Below are 27,190 nucleotides of genomic sequence, written 5' to 3' on the forward strand. Positions count from 1 at the left end.
TGGAGCTAAAGAGCTAAAAGCCAATGGAAAGTTCAATAATAAAAGCTCTATAGCTCCAGTTAATAGACAAAATATAATGTAGGCATTTGAATAATGTTGAAGCCATAAACTGAACTGTCGAGAGAGTCTTGTGGAATACGACCATGAAATAGTTGGAAATCTACACAAGACATTAAGTAAAATAATTCATTTCCGCCATCTAGTGTTGAAAAGCTGGCAATAAATTAAAACGTCTAATAAGCCTGTCTAAATTATATAGAAACAAGGAATATGCTGTATAAAAAATTATATCCTAAATTGTTTATGTAATTGTAGAAATGAAACATTCCGTATAGAAAATTACGGAATACGGAAAGAAATATATAGAAATACAAAAAATGTTGTTCTTTTAATCAGGCGCGTGAAGGACAGCTTCTCGGATTCGGCCCATGTGTTCCAGGACCCCGAGATGTCCATGCTTGCTGAGCGTGAGTTTATACTTTATTGTTCATATATCGTTGATATTATTGTTTTCTTTTTTGTATCTTTGTAGAGAAGGGTGTATGATGTACAGCGGCATTTGTGGCTTTATTTGTAATCAACGAGTTTTCCTCTTTCTAACGTTCTGCTCATGTGTTAGCATGTATGCTAACAGTGGTGGCATCTGCTCTCTTTGCTTATTCGCTCTCAGATTCTGCTTTAATCCCATGTTAATCCCATGTTAATCCCATGTTAATGTGCTCTAAGCAATAATAATAACTGTGACCATTGTAAACATTGTATGCAGTCAACAAGTGACATAGTGGGAGATATTGCACATACAGTACTGTAAATATTAATGTACTGTCTGAGAAGGTAAAAATAATAATAAACTGTAAACATTGAACACAGACAAAATACCGTGCAAGATTGTTAATGTGCTCTAAGCAAGAAATAATAACAATAACAACAATAACAACAACAACAACAATAATAATAATAACAATAATAGTATGGTGGGAGATATTGCACATACAGTACAAGCACAGTCAGAGTCTGATCTCGGTCAATCAGTGCAGTGTAAGTTTACCACTTCATAGTGATAAACTGACAGATAGCTGATTTCTTGTGCTGTTGATTTGTTTAGCTCGTCGAAAGCAGAAGTGGTCTGTGGACCCGAGGAACAGCACGTGGAGCAATGATGACTCCAAGTTCGGCCAGAAGATGCTGGAGCGAATGGGCTGGTCTAAAGGGAAGGTAATTAACTGGTGCATCTGAAATCAGATTGCCACCCATCCTTAAATCCTCACATTATATTTTTATACTTTTTCTTTTCATACTTTTCCATTTTCTAACTCTAGGTAAATTCCGTTTTATGTCACGGACAGTTGTAAAAAGGATTTATACTACAGCGCTGTTGAATTTTTCATTCTGGTCAGAAGTTGGTGATTAATTTTCTATAACAGCAGCTCAGACAATAGTGTCAGTGCTCTGAGTTTCTACCCAGGGTATTTGAGTATGCGTATTTATGTATATATATATATATAAAATTCCAAAGTTTTTTCTCCATACATATTAACCAGAGAATCATGTTTTAGTCAACATCTTAAACATTTGTTGTAACCGTCTGCTTCCAAAGTTGTGCCTGGTTTAGCATTTGTTCCCAGACTGTTTTGCTCAATTAATAAAAGGTAATATGGTGCTATATTTTGTTGACTTTTCTCATAGCACTGTGGAGTTTGATCTAATTAGGTAGATCAAACTCCACAGTTTGAAGAATGATTAGGTAATATGACAAAAATGTAGCTCAATATTTAGTTCTGCCTACAATACAAACAGTGCAACCTTATTATGAGAAAACGCATGTGTAGAGATATTCTTTTTAATATAACATTCGGGGAAAAAATCTGGTGAAAATAGCGTTATAAAAGCATTGACATCTGAAAATACCTGCAAAACTCAGATAAATTTATCATGATGTTAATAGAAACACTGATATCATACTGCCATGTCTTCCAGCAGTAGTCTACGACTATACATTTGCATCATTCATGTTTTTGTCCCAAAGCAACTTATAACTGAAATGGGATGCAATTGAAATACACAGTATAGCAATTAAGGGTTTAAGTTCTCAGGTTTTCTGATCACTTGGTCACGACTTAAACCCTGAGCCACCTGTGCTGTAGAGAATCTCTGTCCTGCTTCTTGGTCCTCCTGCTGGACAGAACTGTCACCTCTGTGGTCCAGTGTGATCCTGATATCATACTCGTGATAGTGTTGTGCTTTTTTCTTGATTTGTGCAAACTCTTCTTCAGTACAGGATCTAATTTAAGGTCCCTTTATTTGTTTTTAAAGCTGTTAATGGGCTAGCCCCCTCTTACATCGTGGACCTGCTCTCTCAATACTCAGCTCCTAGGTCTGTGAGGTCTCCTGATCAGTCACGTCTGGCTGTTCCACTGTCTCGGTTGAGGCTAAAGGGTGACCGTGCGTTTGCGGTTGCTGTGCCACGGCTGAGTAACAGCGTACACTGAAAAAAGAAAAAAAAAAAAAAGCTCTTTGAATTTACTTGATTCAAGTGTGTACATCGGTTGGATTACATTAACACACTTTGTTTGCACACCTCTCTGCGCTCTCACCTGAACTGAGGATCAAACTCAGGTCGCTGGTGTGCAGCAGCAGCCACATTACCGCTGCACTATTCTACTGCGAGCTTTAATCACATTAATTTCATTCTATAGTTATTTATCCTGTCAGTGCCAACATCCCTGCAAGAGTTCTTAATGTAATTACTTTACGTTAATACCACGAAATCTCATCATGCTCCCTCTACGTAATTCAATCTAGTAATTAGAAACTTGTTTAAATTTAGTATAAGGAATGAAATCATGTTTTGATGAGAAATTTAATATTTTTATGTAAACTACAGGTAATGTTGTTGTTCTTCTTCTTTCGGCTGTTCGTGTTAGGGGTCGCCACAGCGGATCATTGGTGTGTATGTTTGATTTGGCACAGTGTTTAACGCCGGATGCCCTTCCTGATGCGACCCTCCCCATTTTTTTTTGTTTGTTTTTTAATCCGGGCTTGGGACCGGTGCTGGGAATCGAACTGAGTGCCGAAGCCTGACCACTAGTCCTCCAGGGAGCAGTGTAAACTACACGTAATATTTTCTTCTTAAATCTGACCGCCCACATATTCCATTTTTTTCAGTGTACCCCTAGATATCAGGAGCGCCTCGTCAGTTACCTCGTCAGTTTGATATCAAAAACATATCTTTTCAAACTTGCGTTTTGAATTTCAGTTATAGTTATTAATATTAGTAGTATTTCTCTTACAATCTCTTACACTTAGTCTGTATTTATTGACTGTATTTTTAGTCTCAGTTTTATTCTTATGTATGTACAGCATTTTGGGTGACTATTGTTGTTTAAAATGTGCTTTATAAATAAAACTTACTTATGTACTTACTTACTCTTAGGGTCTTGGCAAAAGTGAACAGGGTGCTACAGAGCACATCAAGGTTAAAGTGAAGAACAACAGCTTGGGTTTAGGCACCACGATCAACAACGAGGTGAGAGCCTGCACTGATCTTCTGTACCTTTTAATTCTATTACTGTGTTTTAACTGTTTGTTTGTACTGCTGAATCATTATAATTGGTGCGATTGTGATTTTCCAGGATAACTGGATTGCTCATCAGGATGATTTTAATCAGCTTCTTGCTGAACTGAACAACTGCCATGGGCAGAGCAACACTGAAGGTAACACATGCTTGCTAATTAGTTGTAATGCTATTAAGGGTTAGTCTGCTTCTGATGGTTAATGACAAAATAAATGATTAATTAAGGCTTTATGATTAATAGTGATTCATTTAACCACACTTTTGTTTTGAATACCACTTGGTGGTGCTGTTGTATGACAGGACACAGTGGACAAGCTCAAGAATCACATTGTGTAGTTTGCTGTTACTACATTTACAACTTCTGGGAAGAGCTTATCAATATCTGTGTTAATAAACCCTCTTTCTTTACCATGCAATTTCTATCCGCTTTAAGAGTTTCAGAGCTGAACAGTAAAATGAAAAATTGGGTCCCTTTTGAGTGACTGGAATTTCACTGTGGTCATTAATGCATTTATTTATTGTGTTGAGATTTGCTGCTGATGGCAGATTATTCTGGGATTCTTCTGTATGTACAGAGCCGTGCCAAGAACAGACACAAGGCTTCAGTTTGGAGGAGAAATCCAAGACCTCAAAAAAAAGGGTCCATTACATGAAGTTCACCAAAGGTGAGACTGCCACAGAGTTCGTGTTATATCAGTTAACTGATGAGTAATGAAAAAAATGAAGCGTTACATGCTTGATTCAGTTTGTGATGAATGAAGAATTCTGTTTATATTACACAGATGATGTTAAGGGCCATTTGAGCTGAGAGTAACAAATGTGAAATATCTGGTGAAAATTATTGTTTTTATTAATATGAATAAAAACAGTTTTAGTTGCTGTCTCATTTCTTAAATCTATTATTTATATTCCACAATCATGGGAAAGGACTTAGTTTAATACTGAGGTTAAAGTAGATGTTTCTAGAAAATCTAAAAATGCAATTGTTCGATAGGGAATTTTCCTGTTTATCATTATATCTGTCTTAGACTTTTGAGCATGTGTGTGGATGACTGGGAATTCAGTCTGATGTTTCTGTGGGTGAATTCTGGACAAAAGGCCAAAATAATAAAAAATCATTGCACAAAATTGAGTTTTTTTTGTCAGTAGTATACCTGGACAGCTCTGGGTTAAGAAAACATATACATTTTAAACTATATACTATTTTTAAACTATATTGAAATGTTTTAAACTACTTTCTAACCTTGCCTTGGCATCCACCTGCAAAGATCATGTTGGACAAGTCGGTTTATCATCGCTAAATTCAATCACTCTGCGTAAAGATCTTTAAAATCTGGCGGTGTGATTACCTCACACACTGAATGTCACTTGTTTAAGTTGTTGGATAGCTATGTGCCATAGCGAAATGGACATAAGTGTAATAAAGTCAGTTGTTTGTTTTCAAAATGTGTGAGATGCTCCATGCTCTGTTATCATCATCAAAACAGAGAAGAGTGCTTACACACTCTGTACAGATGAAAGTGGACAAAATTTTAAAAATCTTTAAATGACCTAATAATAAGAAATATAGGCAACAGGACTGACTGAATGAACCAGTGATTATTTAACCACCCGTGTTAACGAGGGCAGAGACGTGAGGAGACGATGATGAGGCTCGTGTTGAATGACTTTTACCTCAGGCAGTGAGACAGATACTGATGTGGATGAGGTGATAATCACTCATTTCCTGTTGATAAATTATAATTCTTTAAAATTTGGCAGTAATGTTGTTTTCCCATTTATAGATTATGTTACAAATGTAGAGGTAGGCAGATTTGTCAGTAGATTTGGAACTTCTGGTTGAGATATATGCAAAAGGGAATATATTTGAGTTCAGGGAAACCTGTAGTTTTCAGAACGATGTAGTAGAGAATGTCAAAGTTTGACCATGTGAAGGGTTTCCGCATGCTGCCACACATATCCTGTTAGTTTATAGTCGCAGTACTGTGTACTGTAGTGTTGTACTGTATGTTTTTAATCCACTTATCTGTGTTAATAGATACCGTAAACCTCGACTAGACTCATTCTTACCCTTGACTTGTTTGTGAAATAAATGCCTGTGTATTTATTACCATGTTCCTCAGATGTTAACGTCGTCATCCCTTGCTGCCAGGGTTTGAGTTGGAGTCCTTTGGCAGGAGTAGCAGCAGTGCTCATGGGTCAGTGCTGCAATAGATCAGCCTGCCAGGACACTGAGGTCAGCTTAACCAGGGAAGGGCTTGAACCCACCTGCGCATTTAGCCGTGGAAAGTGCCAGGACTTTCCCGACCTCACCGGCTTCACTTGAAACCCTTTCTTCTTTTTGACTGCATGAATCTGACGTTAAATTGGAATGTTCAAATCTGCCAAGGTTCCGTAACAGAAAAAGAGCGTTTGCGCTCCTGACCTTGTCAGCGGTCATGCTTATGTTTTTAACGAGAAAATAAAAAAAAATTCCCCTTTAGCTTGATGTTTTTGAAAAATGCCAGGAATGTGGATGAAAGGTCTCTCATCTTTTATCACCTACAAGTCACCGTTGCACACAGCTTAAAAGCACGACTTCCTGTTTCCTGTGAAGAGCACTGGCTGATGCATTTTCGGCTCAAAATGGCCTCAATCAGCGCCTAATGAGCGTCACAGATAACGGCGAGACTGGGAGCATGCTGCTGTCGTCGTCGTGATTTCAGGCACTTTATTTAGCCATGAGACGGACGTTTGTTGTCCTTGCAGACAGGATGAGAGTGGATGTTCCCAAAGGTAGATCACTTATAAAAGTGCATGGCCTTAGACAAACCTCATTCCTGAGCCTCAGGCTTGGGACAGCTTCACTGTCCTCTGTGCCTCTTAACTGTTAGTGATCATGGAGTGGAAACTTTTGTCACAGTGCACATTCAATGTGTTTTGAAGGCTAAAGTGCAGTGCTGAGTTTAATAAACAAAGTCATGGGTCTATTTTTCAAAGCTTAACTGATGCACGTTGAGGAGTTTACCCCCTGAAAGAGCTAATGCTCAGGTTTCAAGTCCCTTCCTTGTTATTGGAGTTGGGTACGATCATTTTTCTGTTGCCTTCGTTGCCCCTGTCTCCCATGACATGATGTCACACCTCTTCCTGCCGTTGGGATTAAAACTACAGAGCAGAACCAGAACTTCAGCTTTTTGTGTCCTGGTTACCATCGACGCGAATGTGGTTCCCTAGCAATCAATTTCTAACATTAAACTGAAATGACTGACTAATAGCTATGTTTTTTTTTTTTTTGAGTTAGTGTTCACTGCTTTAAGCAGTGCCATATCCTTGAGCAACATTACTCGTCTTGTTAGATCGGATTTGTCAGTGGATTTCACTCTTTGGAAAGGCACCAGGATCATGTCCAATTCTTCTGGCATGGTTTTGGTTGCAGTGTGTTGTGTACTGTCAGGTCAGGGATTTAGCAGAGATAAACCTGTTACATATGTAGGCAGGCAGTATTGAGCAGGTGCTTATGCGATGCTGTATCTGCTGAGGCTTAGCGCTCTTCTGCGATGCCTAGACATGTTACCTGTTTTAGTTTGGCAGAAATAGGAACATAAAGCAAGAGGAGCAGTAATCTCTTGCCTACCATCCTGAGTAAACCCAGAGCAGTGTACCGACTGGCAGTCAGAGCTGAATTTGAGTCATGATGTGTTAAAAAAAAAAAAAAAAATGTATATAATTGCTTAAATGTTCACGAATATGAAGCAGGTGATTATTGCGAACAACCTGCCACCTTCATCATGACTGTCATATCCTGCTCCACCTGGATCTCTTGCAGATGATGTATTTCAGCTCTGGGGAAAGGCACTGGCATCTCCACTGCTCACCGAAGGCACTAGCAGTGTAAACCAGTAACCCAGATTTAATTGGCCGTCCATTTATCAAGAGATCTGGGAGTTCTTGATGCACGCTGAACTACAGCACTTTATCATCCATGTGACTGAGTAGGCCAATCTATTACAGAGTAGTTGCATAAACCAGTTTTGGACTGTTAGCCAAATAATTGGCCTGATTTCACGTTTTCTTTTCTTTTTTTCCCCCCCTCAAAGGGCGTAGTAAGTCTTCATCATATGTGGCAAATGTTATTTATGTTGACTGCTCTTTCAGTTAAAGAAACGCTCCTCATTTTACAAAGATCGTTTTCTGTCAGTTCAAGAATGTACCACATGTGTAAACGAAAAGATTTGTTTCAGAAAGTCTTTTCTTTGAAATGTGAGAGCAAATCCCAGATAATATCTTGGTGTCTTTTGAGGCAGGCAATTAGTTTGTTGGTTGTCAGATTAGCAGGTCCATCCTAAAAGGCTTGTGTGATTTGCTAATCCTGTTCAGCACTCATCACCAACTCAACAGTAACCTTGAGAAACGCACATCATAGCATCATAGCACGTTGCCTGCCAATGCACCAGCCAGCGTGGGCTTCATGTTGATGGATGTCAGTGCAAAATGTAAAGAGTTTTCACATTTTTGGGCTTTGTTTGGTTTGCACTGGATTTAGAGGCAGCTTGTATGAGCTTGGACTTTTGTTTAGCTTGCTTACAGGATAACTTGGTTACAGGGAGGCAAGGTCTCGCCTTTGAAAGGCAGAGAGCAAAAGCGCTTAGAGCAATAAATAACGCAGTCTTATCAGGAGCTGCTTTAAGGAAAAGGATGCAGCTGGACGAACAGGCCTGCAGGCCGAGACGGGCGCCTGCACTCTCCTGGAGCCTTTGAGCTGCTGGATAGCGGGAGGCGCGAGGCGGGGGCCGCCCATGCACCGTTTGTTTTTCTTCGTCCGTTCCATCCTCTGTGACCACGTAGCGCGCCCTCTTTTGCCTTTAAAATCTTTCCTCTCGGCAGGAGTTCAAAACTGTCCCGCGACCCTTATCCATTTAAATCAATAATTTACACAGTCGAACCTCCTTTAAAAAAAAAAATACTCATTTGTCAACAGCTCTCAGACAGAGACGTTTTCTTTTCATGTTACATAAAGCTCATGATGTCTATGATAAACAAAAGACTTTTAAGTAGAAGAGGTTTTTGTTCTGCAGCAGCTAGCGCTAGTGTTTTCCATGCCCACCTCAGGATGCTTGTTTATGAAAGCTAATGAGTCGGGTTGTATCAAAGCACAAAGAAAGCATTGCCCCTGTGTCCAATATTAGCAATGGATAAAAACACTAAAAAGCGTGATGACATACAGGTACTACTGTAAATTATAATATCAGATTTCCACAAACCCCATATCAACCCCATTTTTAACCTTTTTTTCATAGGAAAGGATCTGTCCAGTCGCAGTGAAACAGACCTCGCTTGCATCTTCGGTAAAAGAGCCAAACAGAGCAATCAGGATGAGGTAAGATAATCATGTCTTGTCGATTCATTTATCAGAAAATATGTTTTTTTTGTATTCTTTCTGTCTTTTATGTTCTGTCTAGCAAGAAGAGGCACAGCTTTAAACATTTGTCCTGAGGAAAACAGTGATTGAGAGATATAAAAGTCAAACTTTTGGCCATAAACTGAAGCATGAATGATTGTTCAGCAATATTCCTGATACCTGTTAACTCCAGTTTAGTCTCCTTGTAAGCACTGCTGACCCGCTCTGGGTGATGAGTTGCTTGCGGCAGGCCGTGAGCTGATTATTAGCCATGTCATGGCGTACAGTTCAGGGGAAAGTGCAGAAATCCCATTAACGGATTAACATCCCCACTCTCTCTGTTCCACCTCCTCCACCACGGTCACATCAGGTACACTACTGCGGTCAGCATGTGACTGAGCCCCATCACTGGGAATATGTTAGCGGCTGTCCTACAGGGCACAGGAAGTGATGAAATGAACAAAATTAATTTCGGAGAACTCCTTCAAATCCCTGGGAAGTTAGTTTGAAGTTGGGAGGATTAAGTTGTTTTGGGGCTTGCAAAGACTTTTAGAGTTAACTTGGTGTGGTGTTGCTGATTTGGCATGTAACCAGTAGAGGTCCTTCTGCAGAGGTTGATATATGCCCTGAACGTGTATTATGAAAACGTCAGCATGTTTACCCTTTAGTTTTAGCATGAACATTTGATAATAACATGGTGAATATTTTTCTTGTGGTTTTTTTATTCTGTTTATTTCTTCATTTGGCTTTAGATATACAAGTCTTACAGTCGACAGGTGGAAAAAAAAAGAAAACTGTTGATATCCCAGGTTGTCCTTTGACCCCATCTGTTTTGAGATTTGCAGCTGCTTTGCACCAGTGTTTAATGAAGAAAAGTTCAGGATATTGCCTAAACATATGGCAGTAAATTTGGGTAATCTTTTAGCTCTTTCTGTATATTACCATTTCATTATCTATATATTTCCATTTCATTATAAGCTTTCATTAAAGGGAAGGGTGATATGACAAAAATATCATTTTTTTTTTTATCACTGATACTGATATTTCTATGATATATGTATAATATTTTAATATTTTTATTTATAAAAAACTAATATTTAACACTGAAAATGAGAGGGGAAAAAAAACAATTGTAAAAATTTGAACATTTTACAATTTTAAAGATCAAGAGCTAAAAAAAACCCCCTCAAAACACCACATCAGCTGCTTCCAGTCAGTTTGTAATTAAATTTATTAAAAACATGCGGTAAAAAGATATCACAATATCCGCAATATCTCAGAAAAACATACTGGGCCATAATTTATCATAATATCAATATCACTGAGCGTCATCATGCGCAGTCCAGAGGAGAAGGCTGTGGATAATTCCCCGACGCTGATAGTCCTTTAAACATGAATAATTCCTTCTCCTCACCCAGCAGGTGACACACAATGGCCACCGTTCCTGCTTTGCCCAAAATTGGAAATGTTGGCAGTGTGTTATTTTTTCCCCAGCAATCGTTTTGTTCTGGTTTGCTATTGTGCTGGTCAGGAGGGACTTCATTGACCAGATCGAAAACCAATCTGAACATGGGCACAATGGCATCCCATGAGGCTTTGCTGTGAGGGCTGGTCACAAGCCCGGGAAAAGAGCGACCAGTTAGGCCTGTGGAGGAAGTAGTGTGTGTGTGTGTGTGTGTGTGTGTGTGTGTGTGTGTGTGTGTGTGCGCGCATGCATGTGTGTGCTTTGTAAACGCACAAAGCACTGGATGCATTCAGGGCACATGAGGATGTTTTTATACAGTGGTTATAGTACACAGGAACTGTGTATCATTTAATGACTAACTTCACAGCTAGTAGTTATGGCATGTTGAGCGGGAAAAGCTTCTTGAGGTTGTGAGTCACATTTTTGGCTAGTCCCTCTTCTCTGACGTCATCTGTGACTGATAACATGTATACCATCATGTTTATGCCTTGTATCGCACCTCTGATGTCAAAGCAGTTCAAGTACTGGGGACTTCTTTCCATTCTTGATGAAGTTTATGAGAGCCGACTGTGGGATCGCTTGGTCCTGGTCTTGGCAGCGATCTTTCCCACCTCTTGCACCAGGGGTTTTCCTTCTTCATACAGCTTCCTGCCAGGTCCTTATCTCGTTTCACAATGCTCCCTGACAAACACCACACACACACAGCACACGTGCACACGTACACACTCACAAAAGGCTGTCCCAGCACCCCCCTGCTCACCGGATGCCCCGTTACTGTACGAGCCAGTGGGGAAAAGAGCAGCATGTACCTCAAGGATCCCGTACTTTGCTTCTGTGTCACTTCTGTATTGACTTTAATGATGCGTAAGTGCTTTCAGAAGAAGGAGCAGGTCATGTACCCTTTTGCGTGTAGCAGTTTTGGCGCAAGTGGAGTCTCCTAGTCAATGCTTCCCTGAGTATGACTTGAACCACAGCCAGCATCTCTTTCCTGAGCAGTAATTTTTAAGGACAAGCTGAAATCAAACTTGACCTTTTTACCTTGGTCGCATTGTGCACAATACGGCTGAGCAGTATGACGGCTGAGCAGAATAATATCATATTATCATTGTCACAGCACACTTCTCTGTGATACCTTGGTATTTTTTTATGAAAGAATTTTTTAAACAATTATATCCATTAACAGTTAGTTTGGAAGCAGTGGATTTCCTGGTAAAATTTTGTAAATTCAATTAAATTTTATTCCTTTTTTCTCCTTTTCATTGTTAAATCATTTATTTTGTAGTAATTAGTATGTAGTATGTATTATCAAACAGCTTTTCAGAGGTATTTTTTCAACCCTTCTGTTTTGCGGACAGTTTGTTAGCGAACCTGTATATTATGATACATATCTTTAGTCATAAAAATGTCTTCAAGTATTGTGATATAATATTCTTGTCATATCACCCACCCCTAATGCAAAACCTGTCGGTATCTGTTTTTTCTGTAATCTTCAGTTTTTGAAGTCATTATGCATGGCTTGGTGGAGGGAAAATAACACTAACCACTGTCACATCACGTCATCGTCTTTGACTCTTTCCTCCCTTCACTCCCAGTAATCATCACATGAAAACACTGGGCTGTTTCATTTGGAAATGTATCAAGTTACAGAAGGAAAATATTTTATTAATTTTTTTTTTTTTTTTTTTTTTTTTTTTTTAAGCTGTGTATTTTCTTCTTTACTCATAGCAGTGGAATCGCCAGCCTTCCAGAAGGGCCACTTTAACAGGAACACCTGCTCAGTCATGCAGTTATCCAATTGGCCAATCATGTGGCAGCAGCATAATGCATAAAATCATGCAGATACAGGTCAAGAGCATCAAACATCAGAATGGGGAAAAATGTGATCTCTGTGACTTTAAACATGGCATGGTTATTGGCACTAGATGGGCTGGTTTGAGTATTCAGAAACTGCTGAACAGACAAACGGTCTCTAGAGTTTACACAGAGTGGTGCGACAAACAAAAACCATCCTGTGTTCAAGGCTACAGTGGGCACAGGCTCACAAAAAATGGGTCAAAAAAAAAAAAGTCAGGGAGTGTTTTTCCAATTTTCAACTCAACATGTTTTGCCAACATTTTCCAATGTCCACTGTAGCGTCAGATTCCTGTTCTTGTCTCCCAGGAGAGGAACCCGATGTGGTTTTCTGCTGTTGTAGCCCATCCACCTTAAGGTTCGACATGTTGTGCATTCTGGGATACGTTTCTGCTCACCACCATTGTGAAGAGTGATTATTTGAGTTACTGTAGCCTTCCTGGCAATTCTCCTCTGGCCTCATCAAAAAGGCACGTCCGCCAATGTCACTCACTTCTGAGTAAACTCTAGAGGCTGTTGTGTGTGAAATTCCCAGGAGCTCAGCAGTTACTGAAATACTCAAACCAGTCCATCTGGCACCAACAACCATTCCGCTGTCAAAATCACTGAGATGACATTTTTCCCCTTTCTGGTTTTTTATGTGAACGTTAACTGAAGCCCTTCAAATTGTATCTGCGTGATTTTATGCATTGCACCGCTGCCACTTCATTGGCTGATTGGATAAGTGCATTAATGAGCGGGGTCCAGTGTTCATAAAAAAGTGAGTCAGCGAGTGTATGTTGTAAGATGCCAGCAGAAGCACAGTTTTTGGGTAGCATGATTTGGCTAGTTGGAAGTTACAGGTATCTTATATTGCTTGCATTCAGAATTATGGGGGAAAGGTTTTTTTATTACTAATTTTGCACTTAGCTAATAGAAAAATAAGATTTATTAGCCTATATAGTACATGCAGACATTATTATCTTCATAATCATCAAATGAAACTAATATGTGCTTGAAAAGTAAAAGAAAACTTAGTTTTGATTAAACTTAAAAGATCAGACCAGAATTCTCTCTGTAGCTGCAGTACCAGAATGAATGAAAAATCTAGAGCTTTGAGTAGAGCTTTTAGGTAAACCCGATGAATTAATCTGTAGGTAACGTCACACATTTTAGTCACGCAAAAAGATACGTCCCGGATAAAGTGCACACTTTTCCGAGGGATATTCTCAGTAAATCCATTCATGAGAGCACACGTGGAGTTCGGATCTGCCTGTGATTTGTCAAACCGAAAAAGTTGACAAAGTTGTTAGATTTATTCGCCACTTCAACAACATTTTTTGAGTCGAACAACATTTCCCCCCCTTATTTATCTATTTATTTATTTGTATGAGTGAGAATACTTTTTAACATTTTTTTAATTTTTATTTTTTTTGCTGTTGCACATGTAGAACACAGAGATTTGAACATTTCACACTAGGGGTCTCATCTCGGTGAAACACTAAGCAATGATGAATGTGCTGTGTTTTTGAAGTGAAACAATTTGATGATTTTTGAAACAGTCATTGTTTGTGAGTGTGTTTATGGGAATAAACATTCAGTTACAGATAAAGGTGGTGTGAATGAGCAGGAAGCAGTAGCAGCTACCTCTCAATCGTCATATCTTTTTAACCATGTTTCTTTCTTTGATTCTCTTCTAGTCTCTCTCTCTCTCTCTCTCTCTCTCTCCCTCTCCCTCTCTCTCTCTCTCTCCCTTGGGGGGTTTAGTTAGGCTGCAGCATGGGGTGTAGGGATGTAGGAGTGGGTTTGATTTATCTCCCGCAGCCCTCTCGCACCCCCTCCACTCCAGCAGGCCTGAAAGAAAGAGCCGAGTTTGCTTGAACGTGGTACGGTTAGCCAAGCCCCAGCATTAGCTGAAATAAAACCCTACTGCCGCTGGTGAAAAATGTCCCGTGATTGGCTAATTAATCAGTCAAAAGGAGAGCGTTGCGGCCTGTGACTTGAGGGACCCTAGCGGGCGACCGCTGAGGGCCTGCTGATAAATGGACTCCCGCCTGCTTCATACATCAACCAAACTTAGTCATTTTTTACCACTGCTGCGTGCGTCAAAGCTGGATCACCGAGGCCTACACTTTTGGTTTCTTTTTTTCCTCCCCTGCAATTTCATCTGTTTGTGGAATTTTTTTTGTCACATTATTTGTGTATATTAAATAGTTGTCTGGCTTTATAAGGTAACTTAATGTGAAGGCTTGTTGATTTTTTTTTTTAAGAAAACTGGTCAAATATTACATTTAATTTCTTGAACATTTATTGAGTGTGCATATAATTTAAAAACATTTTGCACCTTTTTGCTATCAAATCTACAATAGTTAGCCATGTTTGTATTAAGTTAATGATGTGAGGTATTTCACCTATTGTCTTATTGTTTATTTTAACTCGTGTGTGTTTGGCCACCTGTTGCTTGCATCCCGATAAAAGCTAATGTACACTGTTTGTATGCTTAAGTCGTGTTTAAAATCTTCCCCCATGCATTGGGGGGATACGTATTAATGTTGGGTTAGCTGATGCGGACTCATTTATTTTCAACATTTTTTATTTTTTTTTGGAATCCTGATATACTGTCAACATTGGTTGGAATTAAAGTTCAAATACAGCTTTATGTGCTTCATTTAAATGTAGGACTTATTCTTGTTTGGCTATACCTGGCTTTCCCAGTGCTTTTCTTTGAGGCAGTTTGATATCTCCATTGAGCTTGTGTCCAGGGGTTTGCGGTAACCCTTGGCGACCTCTCTCACTCCCACGCCAATGCTGACACAAAGCAGCAGGACCAGCGGGTGGCACCTGTATCCCCTCATGGTCCACCCACGCCCGTCCTCTTGAAGAATCGTCCAACAACTCACTTATCCATTCCCCTGATGCAGCTGCATCCCCAAATGAGGCGCGATCGCATCAGCATTGCCGCTTGGCAGATGTGGCAAAGCGATGAGGAGCAGCAGCATCACTGGACGCCACAGGGATGCCCACTGAGTGTTTGCTGACGAGGCTAATCTTTAAACCAGTGGTGCTCCCATCACCAATGCCTAACCTGTATAGAAAATTTACTACCTGATTGTTGTTGAATCATGATGGGGTTTTTTGGCATGGAATTGAGATTACGATACACACTCATGATTCTTTGACCAAATTTGTAAGGAACAATATTATTAAATTCTTACGTTGGCAGACTGTGCTAGCTACATTTTCCCAGTGGATGTTTGTGAGTGATGGCTTGTTTGCATTTAGAATTACTGACTTACCTGCACATTTGTACAGGTAATTGTATCAGATTTTAGGCATATTAGGGTGTTATAAGAGTACAGCGTGTCCTCCCGATGTTAAAAGAAACCAGAAACATTAACAGCTGGTTAAATAATTGTTGGCACTTTTCTTTTTTGAAAATGAGTCTCCATAAATGAGCTCTATGCATAACGTGTCACTGGCAAGCTTTGAGCGTGAAGGCATGTGCCGCCATGACTCACTCGGCCCACTCATCCTTACATACATGTTGTGTATTAATTAATATTCAGTATATAATATTAAACATTTTTAGGACAAATTTGTTCCTTCTCAATACGTGTAGGCATTTCACTCGCGGCTGTTCCACAGCGTTTCTCCTCTTTTTCTTCTGTACACTCTCCTCACTTTTAGGAGTGTGTGTGAGGTCATGTGGTACCGTGTCTATAGTCAGTGGTTACAGTGAATTACAGGAGCGCAGTGACACTGCAAAAGCTGCAGAATTGACACTGTTCTTAAATCAAATTGCATTGAGGAACAAATGAGATTGCAATATTTCATGCTGCTTTTTGTTCAGCCCTAAAATATGAAATATTTCAAATATTACATATTTCGTATAATGTAAATATCCCAGCACATTTTTTCCAGTTTTATGGTTTTTATACATGTTTACTACAGTTTCCCAAACATAGTTTTCTTTCATCCAGCTCCTCACACACTCAGTTCACTGTTCGTTGACTGTTTGGTACAGATATCCTGGGAGTTAAAAGAGAGCAGAAAATAGGGACCATTCGCCATCTGTTTGCCTGATATTTGTTCAAGAGATTTGTTTTCCTTGGCAGTAATTTTCCTAAAGTTTTGCTCAGTTTCTCATAAACACTGCACAGTATTAAAATGTGAAAGTGGATGCTAGCTTAATTTTCAACTTACAGCTTTCTTATTTGGCTCATTTGAATTTGTATTTTCCAGGAATTCGGTGTCCCCAGTAAATTCAACTTTTTCTGTAAATAGTACTTTTACATAAATAAAACAATGTATATAATGCAAATATCAGGAGATTTAGAAGGTTTAGTAGAAATACATGCCCGTTCAGTTATGTGCCCCTGAGCCTCATTGTGAGGCTGATGAGCAGACAGTAAGGTAAACTTGTACAGCCATGTGAGTCGGCACGTTCAACTATTGCTGTCTGACCGCTTAACCCTGCTTAAAACGCTGTGTTTTGTTTGAAGGCAGGGAGCGTTAATTCATATCAGATAACATCTAATTGCTTTTAACAAAAGTGTGGCCTCCCTTGTGGCTGTTGACAGGGCTCTGTTTCTGCCACCATGGAATAATAGAGAAACAAGCCAAACTGACAACCACCCTGTCCTCCCCTTCCCTCTTCTCCATGCCCCTGAACCCCCCCACCACCATCGATGGCTCACTCTGTGACTGTCTAGCTGTGCCAATCTGTTGACACATACAGATTAGTGCTGCTGTGGAGGGAAACAAAAGGCAGCGCGCGGTAACAGGAATAGCCGTGTGGCGCGGTAGCTGCATGCCTGGGCAGGACTGCCCTGGCAGGGTGATTACAGCGCAGCAGAGGAAGCTAACTGCCTGCCACTCCTCCGAGCTGCTGCTGTTCCGGAGGCCCTGGCTCATGTTTAATCACTGCCCTTTTTTAATCGAATAAATCACGGCAGCGTGGAGAGTAAAACAGCGCCTCCTCCATCTTGGGGCTGACACACCAGCTCCTTGGGGGGCATGGAAAGGCAAGCACTTTACAATGTAAAGCAAGCAGAATTTAGTGATGATGCCCTATGCAGAGTGTTGTGGTCATTTGTTTCTGGTGGGAAGTTAATCCAGGCCTCAGGAGACGCAGCTTTAGCTTTAAGCTCTTTTGTCTTGTTTTGCTCCCGTTTTATTACTTTATTTATTTTAACCTCTTTGGTTTAATTGGATGCTAAATATTTCAGCCTATTGAGTTTAATTAGGTGCTAAATATTTTTAGCCTAGTCTGTTTTAAGTGTTTTAATTCCAGGTTTTGTGAAATAAATTCTTTGCTATTGTTGTTTTTCCAGCTGTGAAGAAGCTGCAGCTGAGCCCCTCGTTGGGAATCTTGTTCCTCTGTCGTCATGTTGTTTAATGTAAAATGAAATCACTTTCCATTCATTATCTTCACAGTTGTTTGATGGCACCGTGGTGAGCTTGTCTGATGTTTTTCATTCGAATCTCTAATTTATTTACATTCTTAGGAAAGGACGTGAAATTAAAGATGTAGGAAAGCTTCTCGTATCAAATATATCTACGAATATCAGTCACATGCTGGTTTCCGCTATGGAGAAGATTTATATAGGATAAATATAGGAGACAGATAAAGAGTCAGATGGTGAGTTCCAAATGATTTCAGGGTCATTTAGTATCTTGTAATATGAGGTGTTAAGGTCCCAATTAAGCCGGGTGAAGCTCTGTATTGCGTGGGCGCCACCTGTTTTGCTGTCCACCCACATGAGTGGTATGAAGGATGGCGCGCCAGCCTCTCTCTCCTCATCAGGGAGGGTAGTCTGGGTAATCTGGGGCCGATCCATACACCCAGACCACCACCAAATTTATAATACTGGCAGGACAATGAGAGCATGCTCACACAATCAGCCTTCTTCCCAATATTGCCCTGATAGTATCTATCGGCTTGTGCCCATAATGGGCCAGGTTCACGTTTATTTGGCATACACCTAGTGCAACTCTCAGAGGACATAAATGCTCCCATATTTTTCCCTATATAGCTCCTGATTGAGTGAGTAGAACAGCTCAGGGAAGTAAAAGCCTGTACAAACAGTGTGACATTCAGGGACCGCTGTTAAATAGTCCATTTTTAGGATTTGCTATAAGTATCTGGGATGAGTAAAGAACAGTATGCGTCTCTCTGAAAAATCTCAAGGGTGTGGCCAAACACATTCGTCCTTTCAAAATGCCACCTTTCTATCTTATCAATTACTGTGGTCCTTAATGGTTAAATTAAGTACAGCTTAGTATTATTGCAAAAAATGTTGATATTCTCTCATCACATCACATTGATGCTCAGTATGTACTTTAAAAAAAATTATTATTACTATTTATTTTTTTTATGCATTTTCGAAGGTCCTCTGAAGAAGCATCTTGCAACATGCTTGCAGCCTAATTTCAAATATGAAGACCTCTCTCGACTTGGCAGTATCCCCTCTCTTAAATATAGCACTATATCTTTGCAGTAGTTCGCCACCATATGCAGTCTTTAGTCCCTGGACACTAGAAGTTCTCATTGCTGACACAGCATTCGCAATGCTAAACTAGCATAGTCTTTATTCAGCGAGGGATATTGCTTCTCGTATATAAATTAGGGAGACTGTGACATAGCACGGAGTTGGAGATTTTTGTTGCCGTTTTCAGCAGCAAATTAGTGTACTGTAATACTGAATTTAGATGGTATTGTAAAAAAAAAGAAAACAGCCAGTTACATTTCGACATAATAGCATTTTGCTTTGTCGCCTGGGTCTCTCTGCTGCTATGTGTTGGCTTCGGTGGAAATCTCCGTTTTTTGTGTTTTTTTTCTTTTTGGTTAGTTAGTTTTTGTGAGGCCATTAACAGCTCTCAGCCCCATATCTGTCCCAGATCCCTTTGCTTCTCACTTGGGCCTGCCTGCTCCTCCTCCTCCTCCTCCGCCGCCTCCTCCTCCTCCTCAGAGCAGCATGTGCTTGGGGAGCGGTGAGCAGGAAAGAGCTAGTGGCTCGCGCTGCTGGGGCCTTATCTGAGTGCTGCACACAGTCTAGAGAACGCATCCTCTTCCTGGGGCCTCCCTGTTGCCAAAAGGAGCGTCAAGGAGAGGGAAAGGGAGGAGAAATGGAGAGAATGGAGGGAGAAGGACGAGACGGAGTGGAGGGAGTTTAAAAAGGAGAAGCAGATGGCTTTTTTCCCCCCCTTGTAGTTGTTTCTTTGTCAGCTGGGACCTCTTAGACGCTTAAGCGCAGTCATGTAAGGTGGGCTTACACTGTCTGTATGTCAGCATGCCTCTGTGTTTCTGCTTTTGTTTGTTTGTGCCAGACTCCCAGTGTGTGTATGTGTACACCACAAGTCCCTGAAGGAATGCTACCAGCAGCACTTCTCTCGCCACATTAGAGAGATAAGGCTAATGGCGGTCCCCAAGCGGGCCCGAATGCGCAACCACACACAGCTCTCTGATGAAGAGGATTTCCCCGCTCACTCCATCCCTCTTCTTCTGCCTCTCTCCCTCCTTCCCCTTCCTCCCGAGAGTAATTTCACAGTTCAAACTCTTCAAATGGCCCCCAGACATTTCACCAAGCCCCTGTTAGCTCCTGCCATGGCCAATCACTTCTTCACCACTCTTGTTCACTTCTCTTTCACATCAACTGGGAGTTATAGATTTTTCAGGAGGAAAAATTGAGTGAAGTTAGAACTTTCACTTAATGAATTTAAAACTGTGGATTTCCACTTTCTCTTCTACTGGGCTCATTTTAAATATTTCTTAAAGAAAAATATAAAGCAGCAATGACTGTTAGCTGAAATGACTTAATGGTCTTCGACTTGTATAATACAGTATTACAGGTGTTTTGTAGATCTTTTTTACGTTATGGTCTCGTGGGACCAGGTGCTGGGTCTGGAGATGCTAGTGAGAAAGTTGGCTTAAAGGTGTAGGGGGATGTAAGAGGGGGGATAGCCTCAGCTTTAAATGTCGAAGCCAGTCCAATGCCTTGTTAAGGCAGAGCTCAAATTAGGGTGTGATAAGTGAAAGAAGTGCGATGGTCACAACATTGTCAACAACATACGGACAACAAACATATGTTACCATGGGGCGGGCTTTAGAGAGAAAGTCTGTGGGCGTGGTGTTACCTGCTTGCACTCATTTTCACCTCAAAGATTTTTCGGATGTTTCAGTTTTGTAGATGTAATAGCATGTAACCTGTAATAACTGTTATCTGTAATAGCTTTTCATTTAAGTCATTCATACTCCCTCAAAGATATTGTGTACTCATAATTTTCCCGTTTGCCCACTTATAAATGAACTTTTTTATCATTAAGAGAATGAAGAGAAAAAATAATGATGAAAGCAAAGCATAAGATAAATAAAATAAAATAATAAAATAAAACAAAAGGAATGAAATTATCACGATGCTCGCTTTAGAGGGAAAGCTTGTGTGTGTGGCATGTTTGTTTTTTCTCCAGACGTTAGAGATCATGGCTGGTCTAGAAAACTTTGTACATCCAGAATGAGCTACGAGTTCAGGCTAGGTTTGAGCTAGCATAAATACCACACATGACTGCCATGTGTATTGTCTACTGAAATTAGTGTACATGCTTTAATCTGCTACAATCCATGTAGTAGTGCTAGTCTGTAAGGCAAGAAAAAGTGTTTCCATTTGTTATGTTTGTTGCTCTTTTTATAGTAGGAGCACATAAACAACCCCCCCGCCCCCCCAAGGTCCCTTGATGGGAGTTTTGAAAAATGCCGTTTTCATGGCTGCCTGTGACATAATGTAGAGCTCTGCTGTTGTTTAGCACAAGCTTCAGAGTGGGTATTCTTCACCCCAAATCATTATGCATTGAGCAGCCCATTAGCGAAATGAAGACGAATGGGGCAGAGGTGCTGCAGTGACTAAGTGTTGGCTGGGTACGGTTTAATCTGAAGCGCACTCCTGTGGTCTTTTCAACATAGTCATTGTGTCTACCGCTTTGTGACCTGCTGTGATTCGGCAGCTTGTAGTGCTACACAAAAAGGTTTCGCTCTAATACTGCTGCCAGATCGCTGGGTTTTTTTTTCTTTGCTCGAATGCTAACACAATGTCAAGCCTCTTTCCAGGATCATCATCGTTTGCTCGAATTCCATATTTCTGTCTTTTCAGGGTCAATGTCTCAAAATGAGACTCTTCTTAATTTTGGTCTTTAGTGATTGTATGTCAGAATTAGGGCTGCATGATATTGAAGAAAAATGCAGTATGCAATAATTTGTTAAATAATGCAGTATGCGGTATGATAATTCTACAAGTGTGTAAAATCAATTTAAATTATTTATATATATATATATATATATATATGTGTGTGTGTGTGTGTGTGTGTGTGTGTGTGTGTGTGTGTATACACACACACATATGTTTCATGTTCTTTTGAGGAAAAGAAAGAATTCTCTGCCATCTCCGTCTCCTTAAAACTTTGACTTTTTGTAACTTTTGAATTATTAAAATCATTTGGTTATCGCAAGCCCTTACCATATGCATATCATGATATTTACATTTGCGATATTTAGATAAGTTCAATATATTGTGCAGCCCTAGTCAGAATACTAATAAACCATATTAAATCAGCTAAAAACTTTCTTATACAACTATTTTTTTTTTAATTAGATTTTTTTATTTAAAAATTATAAAGACAATAAAAAAGAATGAAAAAGAGAAATGTCTTGGGAACCAGATCCTGTTAAGTTGGGGTATTGTATTTTCAAATAAATTAATTTGTCATTAATTATTAATAATTTTTTTTATAGCCTGTGACGTGTTACTCAAACAGTTGACATACCGTATGTCCCAGAAAAGGTAAAGTTTAGGTTATTAATATTTCAAAGATGAAACAACAATGTTATCAGTGTAGATTAGATTGGAATCACAGATAATGCAAAGGAGGAACCAGACACTTTAGTTTTCCATTTTCTTATTCATGTCTCATGTTTTCTACTTGAATGAACGTGATGAGTATTAAATTAACATGATGAGTTTTTTTCTTATTTAAATTCAGGAAATAAATGTCTTGCTAATACAGTAAAATTGCTGATATAGTAATGTTTTACTAGGTAATTAAGGGCACTGGCTTCATGTGGTATCACATACATGTAACAGCCTATAGTTTGAACAGATGTGGACATTTGTGTTTACTGATTATAACCAAAGCTTTTGGGAGGTTGTGTTGGGGGACCAATGATTGAATGTCATGCTCTTCAGAGATACAGTCACTATGCTGACTATAAGTTCAGGTTTCAGTTTTAAGGACTATTCTTATTCATTTCTAAGCATTACCTGTGATCAGTTTAAAACTTAAACCAGTCCTAGTAGCGAATGAACTTTTAATGCCCCCTAAATTGTGCCATGTGTTCTTTGGGAGTGGTAATGCGGGTGTGTGTGTGTGAGACAGGTTAATCCTGTTGTTAACTGTCATGTCCTCCCTCACTCTGCATCTCTAGTTATGCAGGACCCCGTGTGCTGTGTGACAGGTAGTATTTTCCGCATGTGTGATCATGGACAAATTTGTCTAAAATTACAACTTCATTTCTAGTTAGTTTCATTTCTACTTAGCCTTTTGCTCCATCGAAAGTTCATGTTCATGTAGTCATTATCTGTTTACATTTTAGCAGACACAGACCTCCTGATTAAATCATGTAGCCAGTGAATTGTCACCATGTTGAATGTGCTTTGTGGGGTTTTTTATTGTAAGGTCTGTGTATGATTGCGCAGAAGAGTGTATTAGAATAGTCCAGGCAAGAGAAAACAGCATTTTCTACATTGAGAAGTTTAGTGGTCTGTGGTAGAGTCTATAGTAATATTTCTATGTACCAAACAGAGACCATAAGGTTCAAAAATGTATCTTATAAAAGCTACGAAGACACTTCTTTCTCTTAACCTCTGATGAAACACTAGCACTTGTTGGGTTTTAACTCTGCTGGTAATAAGATGCCATGTCTGAGTGTTTTCAGCGCGACTGACAAAATCGGTTTAGTATCACAGTACTCATGATCTCTCTGTAAAAACAGATCGTGGATCATCTTAGCGCCTAACCCTGTGCTAGGAGCATGACAACATGTTTCTACAAACACAAAGTGTTAACGTTAGCATAGCTACACAGAAGGAAACCGGAGTCTCAAGGCATTCCCCTGTATAATCTCCATTGCAATGTGAGTGCATAAAGATGTGGGTTCTAGCTTTGTCAAGTTGCCCATTTCTGACATTTTTGTTTAGTTTTTATTAACTGCGGAAAATGCGTTTTGTTTGAAATTTTGAGTAGAAGGGTGAATTATTTCTCATCATGGAAAAAGGTAGTTGACAAACTTTTTTTTTAGTAGTTTTCATGACAAAATTAATACTGATCCCAATCACTTCACAGAACATTAGGGACACCAGCTTCATAGGTGTTTTAAATGGCTTATTATTTTGTTCTATTTAAAGATCTAGGGTTTTTAATCTTGGTAAATATACCTGTAATTTGTAGTAATTCTCATAGTTAATTTATTAATATTCATAAAAAGTTTTAACATTTTTTATATCAAAAGCATTTTGGGCTGAAAATGAAACGTGCTATATAGATAAATAAATAAAATGAAACGTGCTATATAAATAAAGATTGTGGCTATTGTTAAGCTGGTAGAAATTCTTGCATCAGATCCAGGAGAACACCTACATCCATAACGTCATGCTTAACCTGAGGATTTATTTCATTGTTTCCACAGCTAAGCAATGGTAGTGATTCTCCGGAGGAGAAGGAGCAGGACAGCGATGACAAGAATGGGCCATCAAACCCCGAGGTGGAACTCAACACAGTGACCAGTGCTCTGACCATGCAGGAGTACTTTGCACAGAGAATGGCTCAGTTAAAGAAAGGTCGTGCTGAGAACCAGTCCTCTGCTTCCACTCCTGAAACCAGCGGCATCCCACAATCTCAGTCAGCGACGCCCAAATCCACCGAGGACTCTCCCGACACCAGCGACATGGAGGAGAGCAAAAAAAGAAAGAAAAAGAAGAAAAAGGATCGAAAGAATGACCATCACGACGATGAGGAAAAGGTGGAAGAAACTGAGCAAACCCCAGTGACGGAAGAGGTTGCTGTTGTAGAGCAGGCTGTCTCGGACAGCAAGAAGAAGAAGAAAAAGAAGAAAGAACGACAAGCTAGAGAGGAGGATACAGTGGAGGAGTGCTGCGTCGCAGCAGCTAAACAAGGCACCGCTGGGGAAATAGTGGCCCTTTCTACGGAGAAAAAGAGGAAAAGGAAAAACAAAGAAACGCCTACTCACACACCTACAGATTCAACTAACGAAGACGATAAAGCAGATATCACAGACACCGAGGTTTTGGGTAAAAAGAAAAAGAAGAGGAAGCAGAGAGATTTAGAGGAAGAGCAGACAGAAGTAGTAGCAGAAAAGAAATCCAAAAAGGACAAGAAAAAGAAGAAAAATGACAATTAGGGCTTTATACGTGGTTGGGTTTAGGTTTATCTGTATTTTTTTCAATAAACTGAACGTCAGCAATTTTTTTAAAGCTCATTCTGTCCATCATGGGTCTGATTGTATGTCTTACCATGGAAAACCATTTTTATAGCAAAAAATCTCTTCAATTGTATAAAACTATGTATTAGCACATTTTTTATTCGACTATTGTATATGAACATCAAATTACACACTTTGGTCAGCATCACTTAGTGCAATTCGCCTTAAATGTCTCAGTTGCATTTTTGCCCCAAGAGTAATCCCAGATGTTACTCTCAAAAGAAAACCCATGCAACGTCTGTTAAAGGTTTTTAAACATCATAAATCACTGCCTATGTCTTATTGAATGTCTATAGGCATATGGGAAGAGTGTCAGAGCAGTGCAGCAATCTGAATCAATTTTCAGTTTTCTTTGTTTTTAAAATAGTCCTGCATCCTCTTTCTTACCGTCATAGTTTTCCTCTTCCTGGTATGATGTATGAAGCTGCTGATGGATTGTAGCCCACACTTAAGTGTTTAAAAACATACTTTGCCCATGAAAAGCTGACGAGTAGTCACATTAAAATGTAAGACTGGTGTGTTAAGTGGACATTTTTTTGCCTTAATGTTGAGACTTGCACCTCATATGGACAGCATAAATTGATGCTAAATTCAGGTGTCTTTCCTTAATTTGACTTTCGAAATGGGACTTTCTTTGAATTGTGTTGAACAATGGTGTTAATGTACTTACATGCTTACTGTTTATAATGTCCAGGCCTGTAAGTAGCTTAACATCACTGCTTTGACCAGTGAAGAAATGGGTCAGTGATGGGACTGAGTATTTATAACATCTTGAACTCTGCTATGCTATGGTGCTATGATTTAGACTGTATGAATTTTGCACATGGGCTAATAAAATGAAATGTCAACCTGTTGCAAATTATGCCTGGAATTTAATGTGAAGTCTTACCATTTTAAAAAAAACCTCATCAGCAGTGCTGAACATGATTTCTTTCTCCTTGACAGATTGACGCTTCAGTGGAGAATGTTTGCCTTTTGGATTGTTCACTGTAGCTAAGAAGAGTTTTCGCTGAGATTGTGTAGCAAGCGTGCCAAATTATTTGCTTTATATAATGTAAGATAATTATAAAGCCTATATGAAGCCTGATTACTGTCAGATGTTAAAGAAAATGTCTTAGGATCTTGAGGACATACCTTCCTGCTAACTAACTAATGATTATCTGAGTAACTGAGGAACTTTATTGAGTGACCAACGATATAAAAAATGTTGCTATTTGACAGATAAAAGCTGATGGTTCATTGATTTGCTCTAATTTCAGAATCAGAATCAGAATGAACTTTATTGCCAGGTGTGTTTACACATACGAGGAATTTGTTTTAGTGACAGAAGCTCCACAGTGCAACAGAATGACAGTGACAAGACAAGACACACAATAAAAAGAATAATATACAAATAGACAATGTACAAATAGCAAAAACACAATATACAAAATAGACAATTTGTATGTACAGGTATGACTGTAGACTCCATAGAGGTATTATTGCAAGAATCACGCTGCCCCATGTATATCGAGGAGCAGAGGAAAGAAGAGTTAATGAGAGGGCTGCCAGGGTCACATTTTTTATGCCAAATTGGTCTAGTTTAAAAGACTCCATGGCTTCCGAGATCTTCGTTACAGCAGGTAATCGAATTAAATCTAATACATTTCCACAAACAAAGGCAAGCTGTAAATGCAGGCAGTTTGCCTATGATGTACAGAATAATTTCTGTTTTAAGAAATATTGCAAAGTTTGGCAGAGGGAAAAAATGTAGAGGATAATGTCTGTACCTCAGACCTACAGTGTGTAGACCACGGTGACTTTGTTTCGCATAGAAAGGGCTGAGAAATAGAAGAAAAAATTATCCTTTTTCCAATACCCGAATTTTCTGGGGTAGTTTTAGGCCTTTTGTGTCGTTTTTGAGATGTAAGTGCTGAAACCTGGTAACCCTGGCTATTGATATTAGCTCTTCTGTGTATCGATCACAGTTGAAAAAAGGTACAACTGGACTGTATACTGGATGACTGTATGCTGTTGACTGTCAGCCACCTATTATGGGGTTATCCTAAAAATTCACTAGTAGCCTATAGCATAATTCAACTCCAATAGACATAACAAAATTATGTCATTAATGTCATTAAATCTAAGAGACTTGGTGAGACACTTACTCAGCTTGAATAATGAATCATTTTTATGGACAAGAAAATTATACAATATACAATGTATAAAATAATCACACAAGACAACTAAAACTCCAATTAAACAATGTTGTTTAGAAAGTTGAATGTGAGTTTTTGAGGAAAATAAATTAGTAGAAAGAAATGAGAAAGATATGTTTGTTATATCACTGTGAATGACTGACGTGCCGCACAGGGCTTAGTCATTAGACGTCATGCATCACCAATGCTTTTGACAGT

General features: G+C 39.4%; 1 protein-coding gene across 1 annotated transcript; it reads left to right on the top strand.

Annotated features, from left to right (window-relative positions):
- Nucleotides 1–347: 347 nt before the first annotated feature.
- pinx1 (PIN2 (TERF1) interacting telomerase inhibitor 1) lies at nucleotides 348–25,656 on the top strand. Its single transcript, XM_026944650.3, has 7 exons — nucleotides 348–467; nucleotides 1,106–1,215; nucleotides 3,434–3,526; nucleotides 3,633–3,714; nucleotides 4,151–4,240; nucleotides 8,852–8,931; nucleotides 23,982–25,656. Exons 1-7 carry the CDS (start codon nucleotides 449–451, stop codon nucleotides 24,711–24,713), a joined length of 1,206 nt encoding a protein of 401 aa, XP_026800451.3. The 5' UTR covers nucleotides 348–448; the 3' UTR covers nucleotides 24,714–25,656.
- Nucleotides 25,657–27,190: the final 1,534 nt, after the last annotated feature.

Source organism: Pangasianodon hypophthalmus, chromosome 19, assembly GCF_027358585.1.
Source record: "Pangasianodon hypophthalmus isolate fPanHyp1 chromosome 19, fPanHyp1.pri, whole genome shotgun sequence".
Lineage (NCBI taxonomy): Eukaryota > Metazoa > Chordata > Actinopteri > Siluriformes > Pangasiidae > Pangasianodon > Pangasianodon hypophthalmus.

What these genes read in the sequence shown, in the direction of transcription:
- pinx1 (XM_026944650.3), top strand. An exon ending in TGGGCAGAGCAACACTGAAG is followed by an intron (nt 3,715 to 4,150) that starts GTAACACATGCT and finishes CTGTATGTACAG; the next exon opens with AGCCGTGCCAAGAACAGACA. An exon ending in TTACATGAAGTTCACCAAAG is followed by an intron (nt 4,241 to 8,851) that starts GTGAGACTGCCA and finishes TTTTTTTCATAG; the next exon opens with GAAAGGATCTGTCCAGTCGC.